The 19,731-nt window shown below is 48.7% G+C and overlaps 1 protein-coding gene across 1 annotated transcript; it reads right to left on the bottom strand.

The window, feature by feature from the left end:
• Positions 1-7,720: 7,720 nt before the first annotated feature.
• Positions 7,721-15,310, bottom strand: PKDREJ (polycystic kidney disease (polycystin) and REJ homolog (sperm receptor for egg jelly homolog, sea urchin)). The gene has a single exon (XM_024992920.2). The coding sequence runs from the start codon at positions 14,741-14,743 to the stop codon at positions 7,721-7,723; it is 7,023 nt and encodes a 2,340-aa protein (XP_024848688.2). The 5' UTR covers positions 14,744-15,310.
• Positions 15,311-19,731: the final 4,421 nt, after the last annotated feature.

Genomic DNA, 19,731 nt, shown 5'->3' on the forward strand with positions numbered 1-19,731 from the left:
AGAGAATTTCCAGATGTTCAAGCTGGATTTAGAAAAGGCAGAAGAACCAGAGATCAAATTGCCAACATCCGTTGGATCATAGAAAAAGCAAGGGAATTCCAGAGAAACATCTACATCTGCTTCATTAACTACATTAAAGCCTTTGACTGCGTGAACCACAACAAACTGTGGAAAATTCTTCAAGAGATGGGAATACCAGACTACCTTATCTGCCTCCTGAGAAACCTGTATGCCCATCAAGAAGCATCAGATGGGACAATGGACTGGTTCCAAATTAGGAAAAGAGTACGTCAAGGCTGTATATTGTCACCCTGCTTATTTAACTTACATGCAGAGTACATCATGCGAAATGCCAGGCTGGATGAAGCACAAGATTGCCGGGAGAAATATCAATAACCTCAGATATGCAGATGACACCACCCTTGTGGCAGAAAGTGAAGAGGAACTAAAAGAGCCTCTTGAGGAAAGTGAAAGGAGAGTAAAAACCTGGCTTAAAACTCAACATTCAAGAAACGAAGAGCATGGCATCTGGTCCCATCACTTCATGGCAAATAGATGGGGAAACAATGGTAACAGTGACACACTTTATTTTCTTGGGCTCCAAAATCACTGCAGATGGTGACTACAGCCATGAAATTAAAAGATGCTTGCTCCTTGGAAGAAAAGCTATGACAAACTTAGTGTATTAAAAAGCAGAGACATCAGTTTGCTAACAAAGGTCCGTATAGTCAAAGCCATGGTTTTTCCATAATCATGTATGGATGTGATAGCTGGAGGCTGAGTACCAAAGAATTGATGTGTTCAAACTGTGGTGCTGGAGAAGACTATTGAGAGTCCCTTGGACAGCAAGGACATCAAACCATTCAATCCTAAAGGAAATCAACCCTGAATATTCATTGGAAGGACTGATGCTGAAGCTAAAGCACCAATACTTTGGTCACCTGATGTGAACAGCCAACTTATTGGTAGAAACCCTGATGCTGGGAAAGACTGAGGGCAGGAGGAGAAGAGGGCAACAGAGAATTAGATGATTGGGTGGCATCATTGACTCAATGGTCATGAGTTTGAGCAATCTCCAGAAGACAGTGAAGGACAGGGAGGCCTGGTGTGCTGCAGTCCATGGGGTTGCCAGATGTCAGACTGAACAACAACAGTTACTGATAAAAAGCTTACAAAAAATCCAAAAGGATTTAAAATATCTAATAAAGCTTTAGAAAAAAATCGTTTCCCAAAAGAAACTGCATGTGAAATAGGCATTAAATCAAGAGAATGAAAAGACAAACCATGTATGCACCCTGAGAAAACCATATTTCAAAAGGACACACATGCCCTAACATTCATTGAAGCACCATTTACAACAGCTAGGACACTGAAGCAACCTAGATGTCCATCAACAGAGGAATGGATAAAGAAGCTGTGGTACATATATACAATGGAATATTACCCAGGTATAAAAAGGAATGAATTTGACTCAGTTCTAGGGAGGTGGATGAACTTAGAGCCTGTTACACAGAGTGAAGTAAGTCAGAAAGAGAAAAACAAATATTGTATATTAATGTATATACACGGAATCTAGAAAAATGGTGCTGATGAACCTATTTGCAAGGCAGGAGTAGAGGCTCAGACACAGAGAACAGACTTGTGGACCCATTGAGGGAAGGAGGGGGCGGGAGGACCTGAGAGAGCACCACTGAAAGATATATGCTACCACATATAAAACAGCGAGCGGGAAGTTGCTATGTAGGACAGGGAGCTAAACCCAGTGCACTCTGACAACCTAGAGGGGTGGGATGGGGTGGAGGGTGGGAGGCAGGTTCAGTAGGGAGGGGACATATGTACACTTACAGCTGATGGACGTTGTGTGGCAGAAACCAATATGACATTATAAAGCAGTTAGCCTCCAATTAAAAAATAAAAAAGGCAAGCCATAGAATGGGAGAAAGTATTTGCAAAAGACATGTATGATAAAGGACTGTTATCCAAAATATACAAAGAACTCCTATTAAAGCTCAACAACAATAGAAACAACCCAGTGAAGGATGGGCCAAAGACTTTAAATAGATGCCCCACCAAAGAAGATACACAATGGCAAGTAAGCATATGAAAAGATGTCCCACATCCTGTATCACCAGGGAGATGCAAATTAAAATAATAATAACATACCACTGCACAGCCATTAGAATGGCCAACATCTGGAACGCTGACAACACCAAATGCTGCTGCGGATGTAGAGAGCAGGAGCGCTCGTTCACGGCTGGCGGGGACGCAGAGTGGTGCTGCCACTTTGGAAGGCAGTTGTGCAGTTTCTTACAAAAATAAACATACTCTTATCGTCTCATCCATTGGTTGTGCTCCTTGGTATTCAACAGAGGAATTGAACTTATGTCCATATAAAAACCTGCACACAGATGTTTAGTACAGCTTTATTCATATTCATAATTGCCAAAACTTGGAAGCAACCAACATGTCCTTCAGTAGGTCAGTGGATAAATAAACTGTGGACTGCTGCTGCTGCCGCCGCCAAGTTGCTTCAGTCGTGTCGGACTCTGTGTGACCCCATAGACGGCAGCCCACCAGGCTCCCCCGTCCCTGGGATTCTCCAGGCAAGAACACTGGAGTGGGTTGCCACTACCTTCTCCAATGCATAAAAGTGAAAAGTGAAAGGGAAGTCGCTCAGTCGTGCCCGACTCTTAGTGACCCCATGGATTGCAGCCCACCAGGCTCCCTGTCCATGGGATTTTCCAGGCAAGAGTACTGGAGTGGGATGCCATTGCCTTCTCTGAAACTATGGACAAAGGAGTATTCAGCACTAAAAAGAAATGAGCTATCAAGCCATGATAAGACATGGAGGACATGTAAGTGCATATAACTAAGTGAAAGAATCCAATATGTAAAGGCTACATAGTGTGTGGTTCCAGTTCTATTACATTCCTGGAAAAGGCAGAACATTGCAAATACTATTGATATTATATATTTTTAGTTAAGTGAAGACTGAGAAAGATTTGAAAATTGAAAAATAAGAAATTGACTGCAGATTAGAATCTAAAGCAAAGCACTGCTAGTAGCAACAAAAGGGGGTACTCTGGAGGATTCATTCTTTATGCACTTCATCTCACTTAAGTACAACCTTGCTCATCCCTTTCTCCATTTCTTCCAGTAAAATTAAGCTCCAAAGACAGGCAGTTTTGCTTTTAGTGCTGAATGAAATGCCAGAAGCAGGCCTTAGTTTTTTTAAGTAAACTCTTAAAAGTATAACATACATACAGAAAAATACATACTTCCTAAGTGTGCAGCAAGGTGAAATCTCACAAAGTAAATACAGCAGTGTATCCAGCACCCAGGTGAAGTCTTCTACAGTGCAAGACACTAGAGGTTTCTTCTGGCTCAAAGGAAAGGTTGGCCCTCTGTAGGGTGGTGGAGGGAGGATGCATTTAGAGAACTGAATTTATGGCCAAGAGAAAAAATGCTTTTAACTGTTGTATAGTTTTTAAGTAAATATTTAAGAGTATGAAAAAGACATCTTTTGGGAGTGTTAGTTATAGAAGGTCTTGTAGGTCTTCATAGAACTGTTCAACTTCTGCTTCTTCAGCATTACTGGTCAGGGCATAGACTTGGATTACTGTGATATTGAATGGTTTGCCTTGGAAATGAATAGAGATCATTCTGTTGTTTTTGAGATTTCATCCAAGTACTGCATTTCGGACTCTTTTGTTGACTATGATGGCTACTCCATTTCTTCTAAGGGATTCCTGCCCACAATAGTAGATATAATGGTCATCTCTGAGTTAAATTCACCCATTCCAGTCCATCTTGGTTCACTGATTCCTAGAATGTCGATGTTCACTCTTGTCATCTCCTGTTTGACCACTTTCAATTTGCCTTGATTCATGGACCTAACATTCCAGGTTCCTATACAATGTTGCTCTTTACAGCATCGAACCTTTCTTCTATCACCAGTCCCACCCGCAACTGGGTGTTGTTTTCGCTTTGGCTCCATTCCTTCGTTCTTTCTGGAGTTATTTCTCCACTGATCTCCAGTAGCATATTGGGCACCTACCGACCTGGGGAGTTCAGCAGAGTACATCATGAGAAACGCTGGGCTGGAGATAACCTCAGATATGCAGATGACACCACTGTTATGGCAGAAATTGAAGAACTAAAGAGCCTCTTGATGAAGGTGAAAGAGGAGAGTGAAAAAGTTGGCTTAAAGCTCAACATTCATAAAACTAAGATCATGGTGTCTGGTCCCATCGCTTCATGGCAAATAGATGGGGAAACAGTGGCTGACTTTATTTTGGGGGGCTCCAAAATCACTGCAGGTGGTGATTGCAGCCATGAAATTAAAAGATGCTTACTCCTTGGAAGGAAAGTTATGACCAACCTAGACAGCATATTGAAAAGCAGAGACATTACTTTGCCAACAAAGGTCCATCTAGTCAAGGTTATGGTTTTTCCTGTGGTCATGTATGGATGTGAGAGTTGGACTATAAAGAAAGCTGAGTGCAGAATTGATGCTTTTAAACTGTGGTGTTGGAGAAGACTCTTGAGAGTCCCTTGGACTGCAAGGAGATCCAACCAGTCCATCCTAAAGGAGATCAGTCCTGGATGTTCATTGGAAGGACTGATGCTGAAGCTGAAACTCCAGAACTTTGGCCACCTGATGCAAAGAGCTGACTCATTTGAAAAGACCCAGATGCTGGGAAAGATTGAGGGCAGGAGAAGGGGACGACAGAGGATGAGATGGTTGGTTGGCATCGCTGACTCAATGGATATGGGTTTGGGTGAACTCCGGGAGTTGGTGATGGACAGAGAGGCCTGGCGTGCTGCGGTTCATGGGGCCACAAAGAGTCGGACATGACTGAGCGACTGAACTGAAGAGTATAATATACACACAGAAGCAGGCTTTACAAATACAAGTCTTCTTAATTAACACAACAGTTTGAGGTAGGTGAAGGACATGTAGCTTCAGATGGTGCCACCTCTCTGCATACAAAGCTTGCTCCACTCCTCTGAGTGAAAAACAAACCCAAGAACATCTATCTTGTTTTCCTGGGCAATGCACACTCAGGAGGCATGAATAACTGCCTCCAACTTCTTCTGAAAAGCGCCTGCCCTGTGCCTGGAAATGTGGTAAGAATAAAGGCATCTTAAAAGATTCCTTTAGAAATTGACGCCATGTTCCAGGAAAACGACCTTCTGGAGAAACCTGAATTTATAGTTTTCTCATTACTTTATTTCCCAGATGTTAACCTAAAACAATAAAACAGCCAGTTATTTTTACCAGAAAAATGGATTCATTCAGGAGCAGCAATGAATTGCAGTTTGGGACAAGTAAGTCTGGTAGAACAAAGAAAAGAGATCTTTAATAGAGAAGGGGTAGCTGGGAGGGGCTGTTATGATAGCTTTTCACTGGCTGAGCTGTGACAGCCTCTCATTGGCTACGCAGTTGCCAGGCAAGGAGAAAATCTTTCTTCCTCCTGCATCACTTCCTGCCAGTACCTCTCTTCCAGTTGGGATCTGTGTTGACTTGAGTGGGGTATGCATGAGACCCCGCATCTGGCCTCCCGACTCCATTTTAGTGAGGTTTCCCTTTAATAATTTCCACGCTGACAATGTTACAATTGGCATCTCTGAGATTTCTAAACTCTAAGAATACGTGTCATTGCTTTCTGACACTGGAAGGCCCCTGGCACTCCCTTCGTTCCCAGTACACATGGGAACACCCCTGCAAATCTGCTAGACTTCTCACTGTAGCCAGAAGTGGAGAGTCCTGTCTCCCCGGGGCATTCAGCTGCTGTCCCTGGTCCTGTCTCAGATGGCTTCCCATCCCCAGCCTTGTTCCTGGACTGCCCACTTGGGCGGTGCCTTTCTGACTCTGTCGCACCTCCAAATCATGAGATGCGGTGCTGACTTGGGGGCTTATTTCCAGGGAAGGGAGCCCAAATAGGGTGACCCTGGGCCTCCCACAACATCAGAAGGGGTGGAGACTTGAGCTGATGCCTAAATTTGGGAAGAATGTCTGGGCGCTCCCCACCCTCCCCCAAAGAGCACCTGAGACTGCCTTATCTGCCATGGGTCTTCCCAGCCTCTAAGGGGGGCCTGGCCCACAGTTCCTGGCCCACATCGCCAGGGCTTACACTCCACAATTCTGTGTTCCATGGGCGAGTGCGCCTGACTGGAACCCAATATAAAGAGTTAGCCCCAGTTTTCCACGCTCGCAACTAGTTCAGAAGTCCTGTGCTAATGGGAGGTGCTAACCATGAACGTGAACTTCACTCGGAACAGTGGATCAGAACCTGGGCACACCTGGGACTTCCCGCCAGGGTAGATAGAAAACCCAGAACTGAGCTTCTGACTCTTAACTGTTGGGTGGCCTTGGGCAAGTCACAAAGCTCCTTCGTTTACTCACCTGATGAAGACTGCCCCCACAACAGGGAGGAAGGGATGGAGGCCTATACCTGTGCATGTGCCTACACCTGCCAAGGTGTGAGGTGCCGTGGCCACGCAGTGCAGATCAGCACCTCCGGGTGCCAAGTGAACTGAAAGTGTTAGTCCTGTGCAACTCTGTGTGACCCCGTGGTCTGTAGCCTGCAGGCTCCTCTGTCCATGGAATTCTCCAGGCCAAAACTGGAGTGGGTAGCCATTCCGTTCTCCAGGGGTGATGAGTGGCAAACACCTGGGAAAAGCAGCCACCACCTGTGGGTCGTTCCCCTTTGCTGCACTGGATGTGGAGGGCAGGCGCCAGCTGTGTACCTACGCCTATCACAGAAATCACTGCAGGCCTCAGGAAACATCATACATTTAATTCACATCAAGCTTAAAGTGACATCTACGTAAAGGAACATGCTTTAGGCTGAAAATAAAGGAGCTGCTACATCATTTTCCTAACTCATGTGTTATAAACAATCCACCAGGCCAACAATAACCAAAAGCCCAAATCCTAGAAGTATATATGGTAACACACGGTACATGGCATATTTACGACCTTTCAGTGTGAACCCCTCAGCATAAACACATAACTTGTTGTTTCAGAAAAGGCATGTTTCATAGACAGAAACATGTTACTAAGTTGTACATCTGTAACTTGCAGTGGCCTTAAGAGCACACGGGAAACTTCAGATTGCTGCACCCTGGTCCACATCCCTCCATTTCCAGGCACAAGGGCCACTCCTGGGACCCCTCATGAGGCCCCTCCACCCTGCCCAGCTGGAGTGTGTGTGGTGGGGGTAAGGAGGCAGGGAGGCTCTGCAGCCCCATCAGCAAAGGGAAGGGCCAGCAGGGCCGGAGGACCTGGGCTCTGCCCCCAACCACTAGCCCTGGCCTCCCAGCCTCGGGGACAGGGGGACCGGGACAGCAGGAGCGTTCACCTGCTGCTTCTGACAAGCTGAGATGAGGTTGGGGGCCCTTTCAGCTCCCTCCCCCAAATCTAGGTCTCTAACCCTCTAAACTGCAGTCGGTGCCAAAGACAGCAGCTTCTAAGAAAAAGGGAAATGAACCCGGGACTCACAGATGGTCGCCCTCCTCTCTCCGCAGAGGCCATGCTGCCCTTGACCCGCCTTTCAAGTTCCAAGCTTGGAGGCCTCCGCTGCAGACACGTCCAGATGCGGGGTGCACTGTGAAGAATACGGGTGGGAAACACAACTGAGCCATGAAACGCCCCTCGACCCCAGAAACCGAGCCTTTGGAGGAACCTGTCTGTGGGCCTTGACACTGCCATGGATCACACGACGAGGTAAACCATTTTCTTCCCATTAATGTTTCTGGTCTTCAGCCCCAGGTAGCGGCGGCTGTTCTTCTCTGGCTGCCCGTACACCATGTTGATGAAGAACCTGGGATCATCTTCTGCCCTGGGCTTGAAGCACAGGCAGCAAAAAGCAGATTGTAGGCACCGACACAGATAAGTCATGGCTTCCACTTCTTCTGAGGGCTCCTCGTACACGGGCTGCTTCATTTCCTCATAGGCTGACAAAATCACAGCACGAAATAAGTTGATCAATATGCAGATCATCACCAGCATGAAAGATGAGAGGAAGAGGACCCCGAGAACCCGGTTATTGAAAAATTCCGTGTTCTCAAAAGCTGAGACACAGTAGGAAAACATTGTCTGGGTGGCGTGGATCATGTCACTGTAGTTCCACTCGTGCTGCCCGAACACCAAGTACCCAAATGCCATGAAGACAAAGAAATACACGGACACCACCAATGCCATGTGGCAGATGCCAGGAAGGGCAGTCTGAATGGCCCTCTGAGCCAGACGCACATTGTAAAAGACCCTGGAATACCGGAGTGTCTTCAGGATCGTCAGAAATACCAGGAAACCCAAAATCACCCTCATGGTGTGATCTACTTGAGCCACTGCATGAAAGGGAATGAAATCCTCAGGGTTTGACCAGTAAGCCCGAACTACACCGATGGCCAAGAAGTGCTTCCTGAAAAAGAGTATGATCCACAAGGTAAAGATACATTTTAGAGCAAAGTTGAGCAAATTATATACACTTTGCAGGTAGGCAGTCCTTTCATCCGTGATGACATTGACTTCGTCAGCAATATAGGCAAGAAAGAAAAGGTAGATGGCCACATACAAGTAGATTTCTTCTGGGTATTTTCTGTTCAAATGAGTGAGCAAGAAGGAGTGCGCATTCAGGCTAGTGTTCACAACACCTAACTGAGAGACCTCAAAGATGACCGAGATGCTGCAGAGGAGACTGATGTCTGGATTGAAGGTGGTCAATTCCACAATCACAGACCACGTCTTCTCATCCAGCCAGTGGCTTTTCTGGAGTTCGCTGAGCCTCAGTGTGGAATTAAACTGCTGCTCTGCTGGAAAAAAATAGAAGGCGTATCCTCCTGAGCCATAGGTGTGCAGCAGCCCATAGGAAGAGTACGCCCACCTCTTCTCCGGAGGCCTATAAGTAAACCCTCTGGTCGTCTTGTCAGTGTCCCGCTTACTAACTCTATTCCATGACCCAGAGTAGTTTTTTGTGTCTTCTGGGTCAATGCCATATTCGGGGTGACAGCGAATCTCTCCTTTGAGGCTGCCCTCCACAAATTTCTTGGCCGGCAGACACATTATCTCTCCAGGTTGCGCCCTCACCTGCCTCATGAGTGGCAAGCCAAGGATTTTAGAGGAGCTGTCAGGGAAAAACGTGGGATTCGGGTCATTGTGGAGCAGAGGCAACAGCACCCTGTTCAGCCACTGATAGATGTCTTCCAGCCTGGTCACGCCTGCCAGATCCACAGAGAACTGGTCCCGAATAAACTGATTATAGTAAAAGCTGTCAGTGGGGCGTAGGACAGCGACTAGGCTCAGCAAGAGAGCCAGAAAGATGAAGTGAGTGAGGATGTAACTCAGGAACAGGAAAGCTCTTCTCTTGATCCTCTTCTTTCTTTGGAATATTGTGATTTCATCTTGGGTGAGAGGCTGGTACATCCTTGAGTTTCGGAGCTCCATGACAAACTGGTGGCGTCTGTCCATTTCTTCTGGGTCCTTCCAGAGGTTTTGCAACTTGATCTCAGTGAAGTGATAGTTGCTGATCCATGAAAGGTTCTTTGAATACTTGGCTGTACTTGTTCTGTAGCCTGACATAAGTATGATTTTAGATGGCTGCACGAGAAAGACTGACAGAGTGAATGCACAAAACGATGCAAACAACCATGCTATTGATTTTTCGAGGCCGTAAGTCAGTCCATAAAATATGATGAAGTAGGAGGATAATGCACAGGTAAGAAAAACCAAGAGCCAGGCGACACTAATACAGCACCGAGGCAGGACAATCCTGGGCTTCTCTTTGAGGGCTCGTGAACCCGGCTGGGGAGGCAGATCCTCAGAAGAAATGCTTTGATTGTCTTCAACATTTGGGTTATTGGTGTTTTTATTCTTTTCCTGGGCTTTAGAGGTTTTTCTTTGGGTGCTGGAGGCTTTTCTTGGGGTGTCGGTGACCTTTCTTGGGGTGCTGGAGACTTTTCTTTGTGTACTGGAGACATCTCTTTGGGGCCTGGAGACCTTGCTTTGGGTGCCTGACATCTTCCTTTGGGTACCAGAGACCTTGCTTTCTGCTTGCTTGGGCGGGGGCTGTCCTTTAGAGGTGACCTTGAGAGAAGACTTGGGTTTAGGATATCTATTAGACTTCTCAGGCTCCTGGGAGTGTGCTTTGTCAATTTCATAAGCATGCCACTTTCCCAGCCGTTCTTCCCAGTGTTCATTAGCAGCTGGCTTCAAAGGATGCTTCCGAGGAGTGATCTCATGTAGAGATATAAGAGGTCTCCTCTGGGAATAGATGAACAAATATGTGATCACTAGTTGCACAGGAAGGGTAATAAAGGCACTTTCCAGTCCGATCACCATCGACCTGATGTACCTCTGCTCTTGTGGCTCTGCTTCCATCTCCTTCTCTAGATTAAAGAACATAATATTACACAGAAGTGTGGACAGCAACATGGCTAAACAACAGGACAGCCTCTGGAGCCTATTGAATGGTGTAGAAATGACACCAGAAAAAACGGAGAACCACAAGTGGTTTCTCCCTAGTTTATAATTTATATCTATAAGGAAAAAGTCCATTTTCTTGAGAGGCTTATCTGGGGGCATTACTTGGAAGGTTCGGTCCAAAGAGGATTCGATAGAAAACCATTCTCGGCACATGAAGAGCCAGATGTGTCTGCTGAACAGATTCTCCACTTTGATTCTACTTAAATACCATTCAGGGGACCTGCCCTCGTTGTTGTGCCACACACGGAGGGAATGGATGTCACCCAAGTCCTTTTTCGTCGCTAGGAGGAAAGTGCAGATGCTTCCTCGGTAGAGAGTCGTAAATTGTGGATGGCTTAAACAGTGCACATCGCTGCTACCTTCGGTTCCATGCAGTTGGATAAAGACATTGGCCCTGGTCCCAGAACCACAACGGCTTCCTGTAAAAACAGTGACTAGATAACACACATTATCATAAGGATCGTTATCAAGGAGAACTATCACATGTTCCCTAAGATACTGGTCCATTTCATCTCTGTGCAAGGCCCAGAACGCAAGGATCAAGTACAACAGCATAATGAGAAGTACCGTGAAGAGGGTCACAGGGTTTTGGGTGACGTTCTTGACTGCCTCCAGTTGTAGATCCACAGAGTTAGGGACCACGATCACCTTGGCCGTCAAATAGTGGGTATGCAGGCGAAGGTTGGCCTGTTTGATTATATCCAGCTGCCGTTTGGCCCGCCGTGGGTTCTTGCAGATACAGTGCACTCTTTGCCAAGTAGTCTTCTCTCCCACAACGCAGGTATCTTCTCTCCAATCGCTCTGGATCCCAAACATATTCAAGCACGTAATGCTGAAAACAGAAATTCTCACCAACTTGTTATTGGGTTTTAGGACGAAACGAGGTGCCTGTAGAACCACAGCGATGGTGCACTCAGAGGAATCGGTTCGCTGAGCTATGACCTGCACCAGGGCCGCGGGGAGGCAGACCACTCGGGCCTCCTTCACTGCACACTCCGGGTCAAACAGGTCACTCTCGTTGGCAATCGGAGGGATTTTATGGGGCACCAGGTAGCTGGTCATAAAAGAGTTGGGTGTGATCTCACGGCCCGCGTACACAGACACCGTGAACAAGACGGACACGTCTGTCATGATGTGGATCAACACGTCCCTGCCTGCAGTACCGTCCACAACAAAGCTAAACGCCCCTGTCGTCTTTGTCGCTGATTCATCCACTGCATAAGGCTCTGAGCTGGGTCCCACCGTGAGATTAAAACTTCCAAAGCTCAGGTTTTTCCTGATGAGGTGCACTTCCACTGCATCGGGTGGGATCTCAATCACGTCACCCGTGGCCTCCACTCCTGTCATTCGGAATCCAACCACCTGGGTCAAAATGTTTTCCCCATAATTTAGCCAAGGGAAAGGGTCATCCGCAAATTCACAAAACATCGTCGAAATCGGAGCGCTGGCAGGCAGACTAGGAACGCTGTTCACATTTAGGCTGGGATAAAAACAATTCTGACAGTGCTTCTGGGTGCTGAAGAACTTGGTAACATTCCACTTTTCGGTTTTCTTGACATACATTTTGAAGTTGGAGGTCCTCAAGGCAGTGGTCTCATTCTCCGGCACTTTCACAGCCAATACCGTGTCTGCTAGAGATTCAACCACGTGGAAAGGCTCTTCAAAGACTTCATAATGAACCAGCAGTTTCAGGATGTTAGACAAGGTTGTTAAGATTCCAGTGCACACACTTTCTATTTGCTCAGAAGAAATGCTCTTATCTCTCTGATGACTATCTTGGAGGGCTTGGCTTGCTTGCCAAGTCCTCACTGTGGCCAGTTTCTGGGAGAATGCACTGATCTCAGAGGTTTTCTCTGTTAATTTAGTAATAGTCATGACCACCTGGCTAATATTCACCAGAGTGTTTATAGGAAGAATGAGTGTCTGATTGAAAAGGTGTTCTCGGAGTTTAATTTTGTCAGCTTGAAGACTTGCATCAGTTTTCATGCTATTCAAGACAGAAGCTACTACGTATATTAAATAACTTGCATTTAGAAAATCCTGCTGTTGAAGCAAAGTAGACAGGGAGGAATTTGGTCCCACGGTGAAGTTGGATAACTCCTCCAGCACAGTTGGTGATGACTTTACATCAGTGGGAGGCCGCACAGTGGCATACAAGTTCACCTGAGAAAAAGCTCCCAGAGAGGTATTATATGCCTGAGCAATTATTTTCAAGGCATAATGACTGTCCAACACACCAACAGGGAGAAAGGAAGGGGGCGATGTGGAATTCTTTCCCAAATACAGGATGGATCCAAAGTTATTCTCTTTCAAAGAACTGATCTCACCAAAACCATGTACATCAGGAACTATTATTTTATATGTAAGAACAATGTTCTTATGCTTGAAATGAGTACAAATGACAACAAACTGAGTAATGAAGGAAATTCCTTTTTCTGGAACAATTTTGCAGTCTGTGGTTATACGGACATGGTGAATAATGAAAGGATATCTTAAGACCAAGGTGACTCCACTCCAAGTTGCTGCATTTAGAGAAATCCAAAACTTATCTTCCCTGAAATTCCAGAAAGCAAAAGCTTTTATAGACACATAAGCACCATTCCGTCCTGTTGAAGTTTGCCCCGTCCAGTCCAATGGCACCTCCTGACCTGAAGACGTCAGAATGGACCACCGATAGACATCTCGGCCTGCTGTACAACCTGTGCAATCCAGAGACAACGAGAATCTCTCTGATAAAACCAGAACCTGGTCACAATTTTCAATGCATGAAATGCTTGCTACCGGCTCTCCTTGAAGCACGTGCACCGTTGCATCAGCAAAGGCTGACCTGCCGGTCTTCTGGATCACCAGTCTGAAAAAATATACACGGCCGCCTTGAAGTGTTTCTGGATAAAGTGTGAGAATAGGACCAGAAGCCCATGTCCACTTGAGATCAACCTGCTCTGGGAGACAAACTTCCTTGCTTATCACTGTTATTTTTTTTCCATCATAGTTTCTTGGGTTTGTGGTACAGTACCAGAGAAACTTAAGCCTCTCTTTCTCTAGAGGGTCTGTTTCCTCTGGATCAGAAGACATATTTCCATTGAGAGTCACCCCATCTGTGAAATTAATTGTGATGTTGGAAGGCCCTGAAATAACAGCATTCAGGGGACGTCTAAAAATGACGACATAGATGCGGTCTGAGTCGTTCTTCCCTGGAACCTGGGGATCCCGTGTTCTAACAACCACCGAGAAATTAAACAGATACACCCCCCAAGGTATAGAATATGGGGGTATAGTCACCACAAAGAAACCTCTACTAAACTTGACCGGTGGCTTTTCCAGAGGTTTAGTCCAGTCAGGCACGGCCCCTACATAAGGAACGGAATAGATAGACCAACCCCAATAATAGTACTCCTGGATGGGACAGAAGAGGATGACTGTTGCATTGAAGGTGTCTCCCATGTCCCTGGTCAGTCGCACTGGTTTATCGTCGTTCCTATTTATTCGCACGCGGTCCAATTTACAGACCTTTTTATTGACTACCTGACAGGACACGGAGGACTCAGTGGGTTCTGAGCTGTTCGGGCTGATAGCTTCTAAGACGACCGGGGTGGGCCCGTCCGTGGGACATTCGGTTCGGGCCACGAATCCCGGGTAGGACCGCCGGCCGCGCTGCAGAGCCCGACGGGGCAACGCGCGGCTCTCGGCGGCCGCGGGCCCGAGCAGCCCGAGGCGGAAGGTCCACTCCAGAGGCCCGAGCGAGCGCGGCAGGCGGGACAGCCAGCGCAGGGAGAGCCGGCCGCCGGGCGCGGACAGCTGCAGGTCCACCGGCGCGGGCGCGGCGGCGGCGGGGGCGCGGCGGGCGCGCAGCTGGACGTGCGCGCGGACGCAGCGCGGCACGAGGCTCGGGGGCCGCCCGGCCGGCAGGCAGAGGCCGCGGCGGCCGCTCAGGAAGATGCCGCCGCCCGGGGCCGCGCGGGCCCGGAGGCTGACGCGGGCGCGGCCGGCCCCAAGGCCGCCAAAGCCTGCGCCCCGCTCCCCGGGGTCCCGGGAGGCCCTGACCGAGCGGAGCGCGGCCTCCGGCCGCCGCGCCTGGACGAGGGCCCGGGTCTCGGACGCGGCACTTCGGGCCGCGGCGGGCGTCTGGATGGGTCGGTCTCGGGACGGCGAGCCGGGCGCCTGCGCGGGAGCCGGGGGCGGAGGCGGGCGGCCGGGCCCACAGCCCAGGCCCAGGCCCAGGCCCAGGAGCAGGAGAGCCGGCCCGGGCCCCATGGCAGCGCCCGGTGCGAGCTGCGTCGGAGGCGCAGGGCGGAGGGCCAACGGACACGGCGCGTCGGGCGCGGGGCGGCCGGGGCGCGGGCCGGGGTCACGGCGGGCGTGGGGTTCGGGGGCCTCGGTGGCCTGGGGTCAGCGTGGTCAGTGGGGTTCCTGCGGCCCAGGAAATCAGTCGTTTAATCTCCCTTCTTTGGCTCTGACCTGTCAATTCAAGTTACACTTTCACTTACAGATTCTTAGAGTTTCTGTAAAAATCCTCACAGTTATTGATTTGTAATTCAGTGTTGTTATGGTCACAGACTATTCTGTGCGATCCTTTACCTTTTTGAACGAGTTGAGACTTGTGTAAATCTACCGTGTGGTCTGTCTTGCGTCCATCTGTGTGTTCCATGTCACTTGAAAAGAATGTGTATTCTACTGTCCTCTGTTTGGGAGTCAAGTCAAGAAGGGTGGTGCTGTTCCTTAGATCTATATCTTTTCTGCAGTTTTTTCTAGTTCTAGCAGTTGCTGAGAGAAGATGATAATCTCTCCTATTGTAACCGTGGAATTGTCTATTTCATTCTGTAATTCTGTTCACTTTTGCTTCCTATATTTGGAGGTCTATTTATTAGGTAGACACACAATTGTGGTTTTGTCTTTCTGTTGAATTGGCCCTATTGTCATTATGAAATGTGTTTGTCTTTTGTGACAACCTTTGATTTGAATTCTCTTTTGGCTGTTTAAAAAAATAGCCATATTATATGTCAGTTATATCACAGTATACGTAGGTAAAGGCAATGGAATGAAGTATAAGATCGCAGCACTGGCCTTCTCAAGCTTATCGTCTACGTGGCATTTGTTTTTTTTTTCATTCATTTCATTTCAGTTCAGTTCAGTTCAGTTGCTCAGTCCTGTGTGACTCTTTGCGACCCCATGAACAGCAGCACACCAGGCCTCCCTGTCCATCAGCAACTGCTGGAGTCTACCCAAACCCATATCCATTGAGTCGGTGATGCCATCCAACCATCTCATCCTCTGTCATCCCCTTCTCCTCCTGCCCTCAATCTTTCCCAGCATCAGGGTCTTTTCAAATGAGTCAGCTCTTTGCCTCAGGTGGCCAAAGTATTGGAGTTTCAGCTTCAACATCAGTCCTTCCAATGTACACCCAGGACTTACCTCCTTTAGGATGGACTAGTTTGATCTCCTTGTAGTCCAAGGGACTCTCAAGAGTCTTCTCCAACACCATAGTTCAAAAGCACAGAGTCGTCAGCGCTCAGCTTTCTCTATAGTCCCACTCTCACATCCATACATGACTACTGGAAAAACCATAGCCTTGTCTAGACTGACCTTTGTTGGCAAAGTAATGTCTCTGCTTTTTAATATGCAGTGATTTTGGAGCCTCCAAAAATAAAGTTAGCCACTGTTTCTACTGTTTCCCCGTCTATTTGCCATGAAGTGTTAGGACCAGATGCCATGATCTTAGTTTTCTGAATGTTGAGCTTTAAGCCAACTTTTTCACTGTCCTCTTTCACCTTCATCAAAAGGCTCTTTAGTTCTTCTTCACTGTCTGCCATAAGGGTGGTGTCATCTGCATATCTGAGGTTATTGATATTCCTCCCGGCAGTCTTGATTCTAGCTTGTGCTTCCTCCAGCCCAGCGTTTCTCATGATGTACTCTGCATATAAGTTAAATAAGCAGGGTGACAATATACAGCCTTGACGTACTCCTTTTCCTATTTGGAACCAGTCTGTTGTTCCGTGTCTAGTTCTAACTGTTGCTTCCTGACCTGCATATAGGTTTCTCAGGAGGCAGATCAGGTGGTCTAGTATTCCCATCTCTTTCAGAATTTCCTCAGTTTATTGTGATCCACACAGTAAAGGCTTTGGCATAGTCAATAAAACAGAAATAGATGTTTTTCTGGAACTCTCTTGCTTTTTTGATGATCCAGGGGATGTTGGCAATTTGATGGGCCTTTTCTAAACCAGCCTAAAACCTGCCTTTTCATTCATTTACTTTCAACTTATTTATGTCTTCCCATTTATAGTGGTCTTTTACAGGCAACATATCATACAATTTTATGCTTTTATCACTCAGTCAATCCCTGGCTTTTAATTGAGTTATTTACACCATCAACTCTGAATGTTGTTTCGAAGGACTGATCCTGAAGCTCCACTATTTGGAACCTGATAAGAACAGCCAACTCATTGGAAGAAACCCTGATGCTGGGAAAGATTGAACGCAAAAGGAGAAGGGCAGGCAGAGGATGAGATGGTAAGATAGTTTCACCAACTCAATGAATATGAATTTGACCAAACTCTGGGAGATGGTGGATGACAGAGGAGCCTGGCAAGGTGCACTCCATGTCTTGGCAAATAATAAACTGGACTTAGCAACTGAAAAAACAACCAAAGACCATTTACGGTTAATGTAATAACTCTCAGCACTTCATATAATGACTGATACGTTTTGTTTAGATCTGTCATCTAATTATTTGTTTCTTATTATCTCTGATTATCCCTTATAATCTCTGATTTTTTGCTTTTCATTCCCCATTCATTTAACATTAGTCATCTCACACACGGTTCTCTAGCACCTACTATATACTAGGCACTCTTCGAGGCTTCATCACTAAGCCTAGTTCCCATGGAGCTTCCATTATAATAGGAGTGAGTGACAATCAAAATTCACCCAAGCATGATACACTATGTGGGATTTTGAGTGTGATAAGTGATAAGATGAAAAATAAGGCAGTTAAAGAGATAAAAATGAGAATGAGATGGGGAATCGAGGAAGACCTCTTCAAGGAGGTGCCCTCTGAGCCAACAGATCAGCCTGAAATGAGGGAGCATGGCTCACACAGAGCTAGGGAAGGGCATAGCTAGGGCAGGGAACTGTAAGTACAAATGCAGGGAGGCAGGAAAGAGAGGTTAGTAGTGGGGCCTGAGTAAGCAGAGAGGAGTGGAAGTGGTAGGAGATGTCATTGGAGAGACGGCCAATGACCAGAGCAAGCTGGGTCTCAGAGACCATGGTCGTGTATTTGAATTTCATCTCAAGTGGGTTGGGGAAGTGTTTGAGGGTTTTGAGCGGGGAAGGGCCTGATCTGATTTCCAGGTTGGAAGCATCCTCCTGCTGTGAGGGAGATAGATTGTAGGTGGACAGGATTGAAAGTACAGGGGCCTCTTAGGCGGGGTCCAGGGAAACCAAAGGCCCAGGCCTGCCTGCTGCAAGAGCACTCGGTATGCGAGTGAGCTGGTCCTGACTCAGTTTGGGGTTAGTGGCCGAGGAGGTGGTGAGCTGTGGGGAATTCAGAAAAGATGCATTGGCTGTCAGAAGACCGACTACATGATTTTCAGGGCCCCATGCAAAATCAAAATGTAGGAACCCTGTTCAAAGATGGTGAAGAATTTCAAGATGACCACAGCAGAGCTTCAAAGCGAGCATGGGGTCCTTCTAAGTGTGAGGCCCTGCGCAACTGTCCAGGCCACACCCAGGACAGAGGCACCCAGGCTTGGGGCCCTTACAGCACGGCCTCTGGTCCCACTTGTTGTCCAAAGGGACCACTGCCCCAGGGCTCCTCTGCCTCCCAGGGGACTCTGCAGTCACCTCTCAGAGGGTCCCCATGGAGAGGGACTCCCTTATCCCACCCACTCTCCCACGCCCGCCCTCTGCCCCTGCCGTCCCTGGCTCCTGTCTGATCGGGTAGGTGGGGGCTCACACCAAAACTGCCAGCCTGGGGTGGCCCTGGGTTTCCCCAGCCTGTAGGGTAACCCTCCTGGCGCGGCGGGTGTGTCGGAAGCAAGTAGTGGGCGGGGGCCGCCCCGCCCCCGAGGCTCGACACCCCGCCCCCACGCGGAAGGTCGCGGCGAAGCGCAGAGCCCGCACCGCGGGCGCGGAACGCGCGCGCGCTATGGCTGACACCTCACGCTGCGCGACTGTCAGGTACCCGGAGGACGCCCTCGGCAGAGCGCCCGCGGACCCGCATCCCCGGGGTTGCCTGGAGCGCGCGGGTGGCAGTGCGATCCGACCTTCCTGGGGACCAGAGAGGGCGAGGTCCCCAAGAGATGAGTGCGGGTCCTGGGCACACAGAAGGGACAAGTGGACTCTCCAGTGCAGCCAGGCCCCAAGAAATATGGGGCGTGTCCTGGCCGCTCAGAGACCACAGATCGTCCTAAGAAGTTTAGCCCCTTATGTTCAATGTAAGTTTTATTTCAGCAGGCTGGCTTCCTGACCTGGCATTGGGGCCTGCTGGCCAGGCCTTCTCTTGTGTACCACCTCCACCAGAGGGAGCCACAGCCAAGGGCACAGAGCTGGGCGGGATGCTAAGTGCTTCCCGCAGGCCTGGCCCCTCCCTCTGTGCTGGGGCACATTGGCTGGCTGCTACCCTGGCAGCACCCTGGACGCCCTGGCTTGCAGGCCCCAGGGCCTCTGCTTCTCTGACTCAGAGGCCCCTCCTCCAGCGCCTCCCCTCCCAGGAGCAGAGACTGAGGCCCGGGGTGGGACCACCATGTACCCAGGAGTGACAGCTGCTCCTGGGCCTGGCTCAGGGCTGGCCCTCACTTGGACATGCCTGGTCCATCTGCTGGATGCAATGCCATGAGGCACTGAGCCCTTCATCACTCAGAGGAGAGCAGCCGGGCTTTGGGAGGCCAAGACCGCCCAGCCCACAGAAGGCAGTGCCAAGCTCCCCCAGGCTGCCTGAGCACCATCCATGCTGCCTGGACAGACATGCTCCCCAGCTCCCAGCAGGGCTCGTCCCCCAGACGTTGCCTTGAAGGGCTCCCAGCACCCTCCCCCTCCCCAGGGGGCAGTGGTGGCCTCCTGGGGCCACAGAGCACATGGATCTCTGCAGACCTCCAGGCTCACAAATAGAGGCGGGACTTGACAGGAGGTGACAGGGTCTGTGATGCAGTCCCGAGTCAGGGCTTTGAGCGGGGGACACAGGGGACTTCATGGTACTCTTGGCTCTGTGCTGGGGGACCAGGCGTCACCTCCCAGGGGGCCGGCTG

The sequence above is a fragment of the Bos taurus genome, chromosome 5 (assembly GCF_002263795.3).
Source record: "Bos taurus isolate L1 Dominette 01449 registration number 42190680 breed Hereford chromosome 5, ARS-UCD2.0, whole genome shotgun sequence".
NCBI lineage: Eukaryota > Metazoa > Chordata > Mammalia > Artiodactyla > Bovidae > Bos > Bos taurus.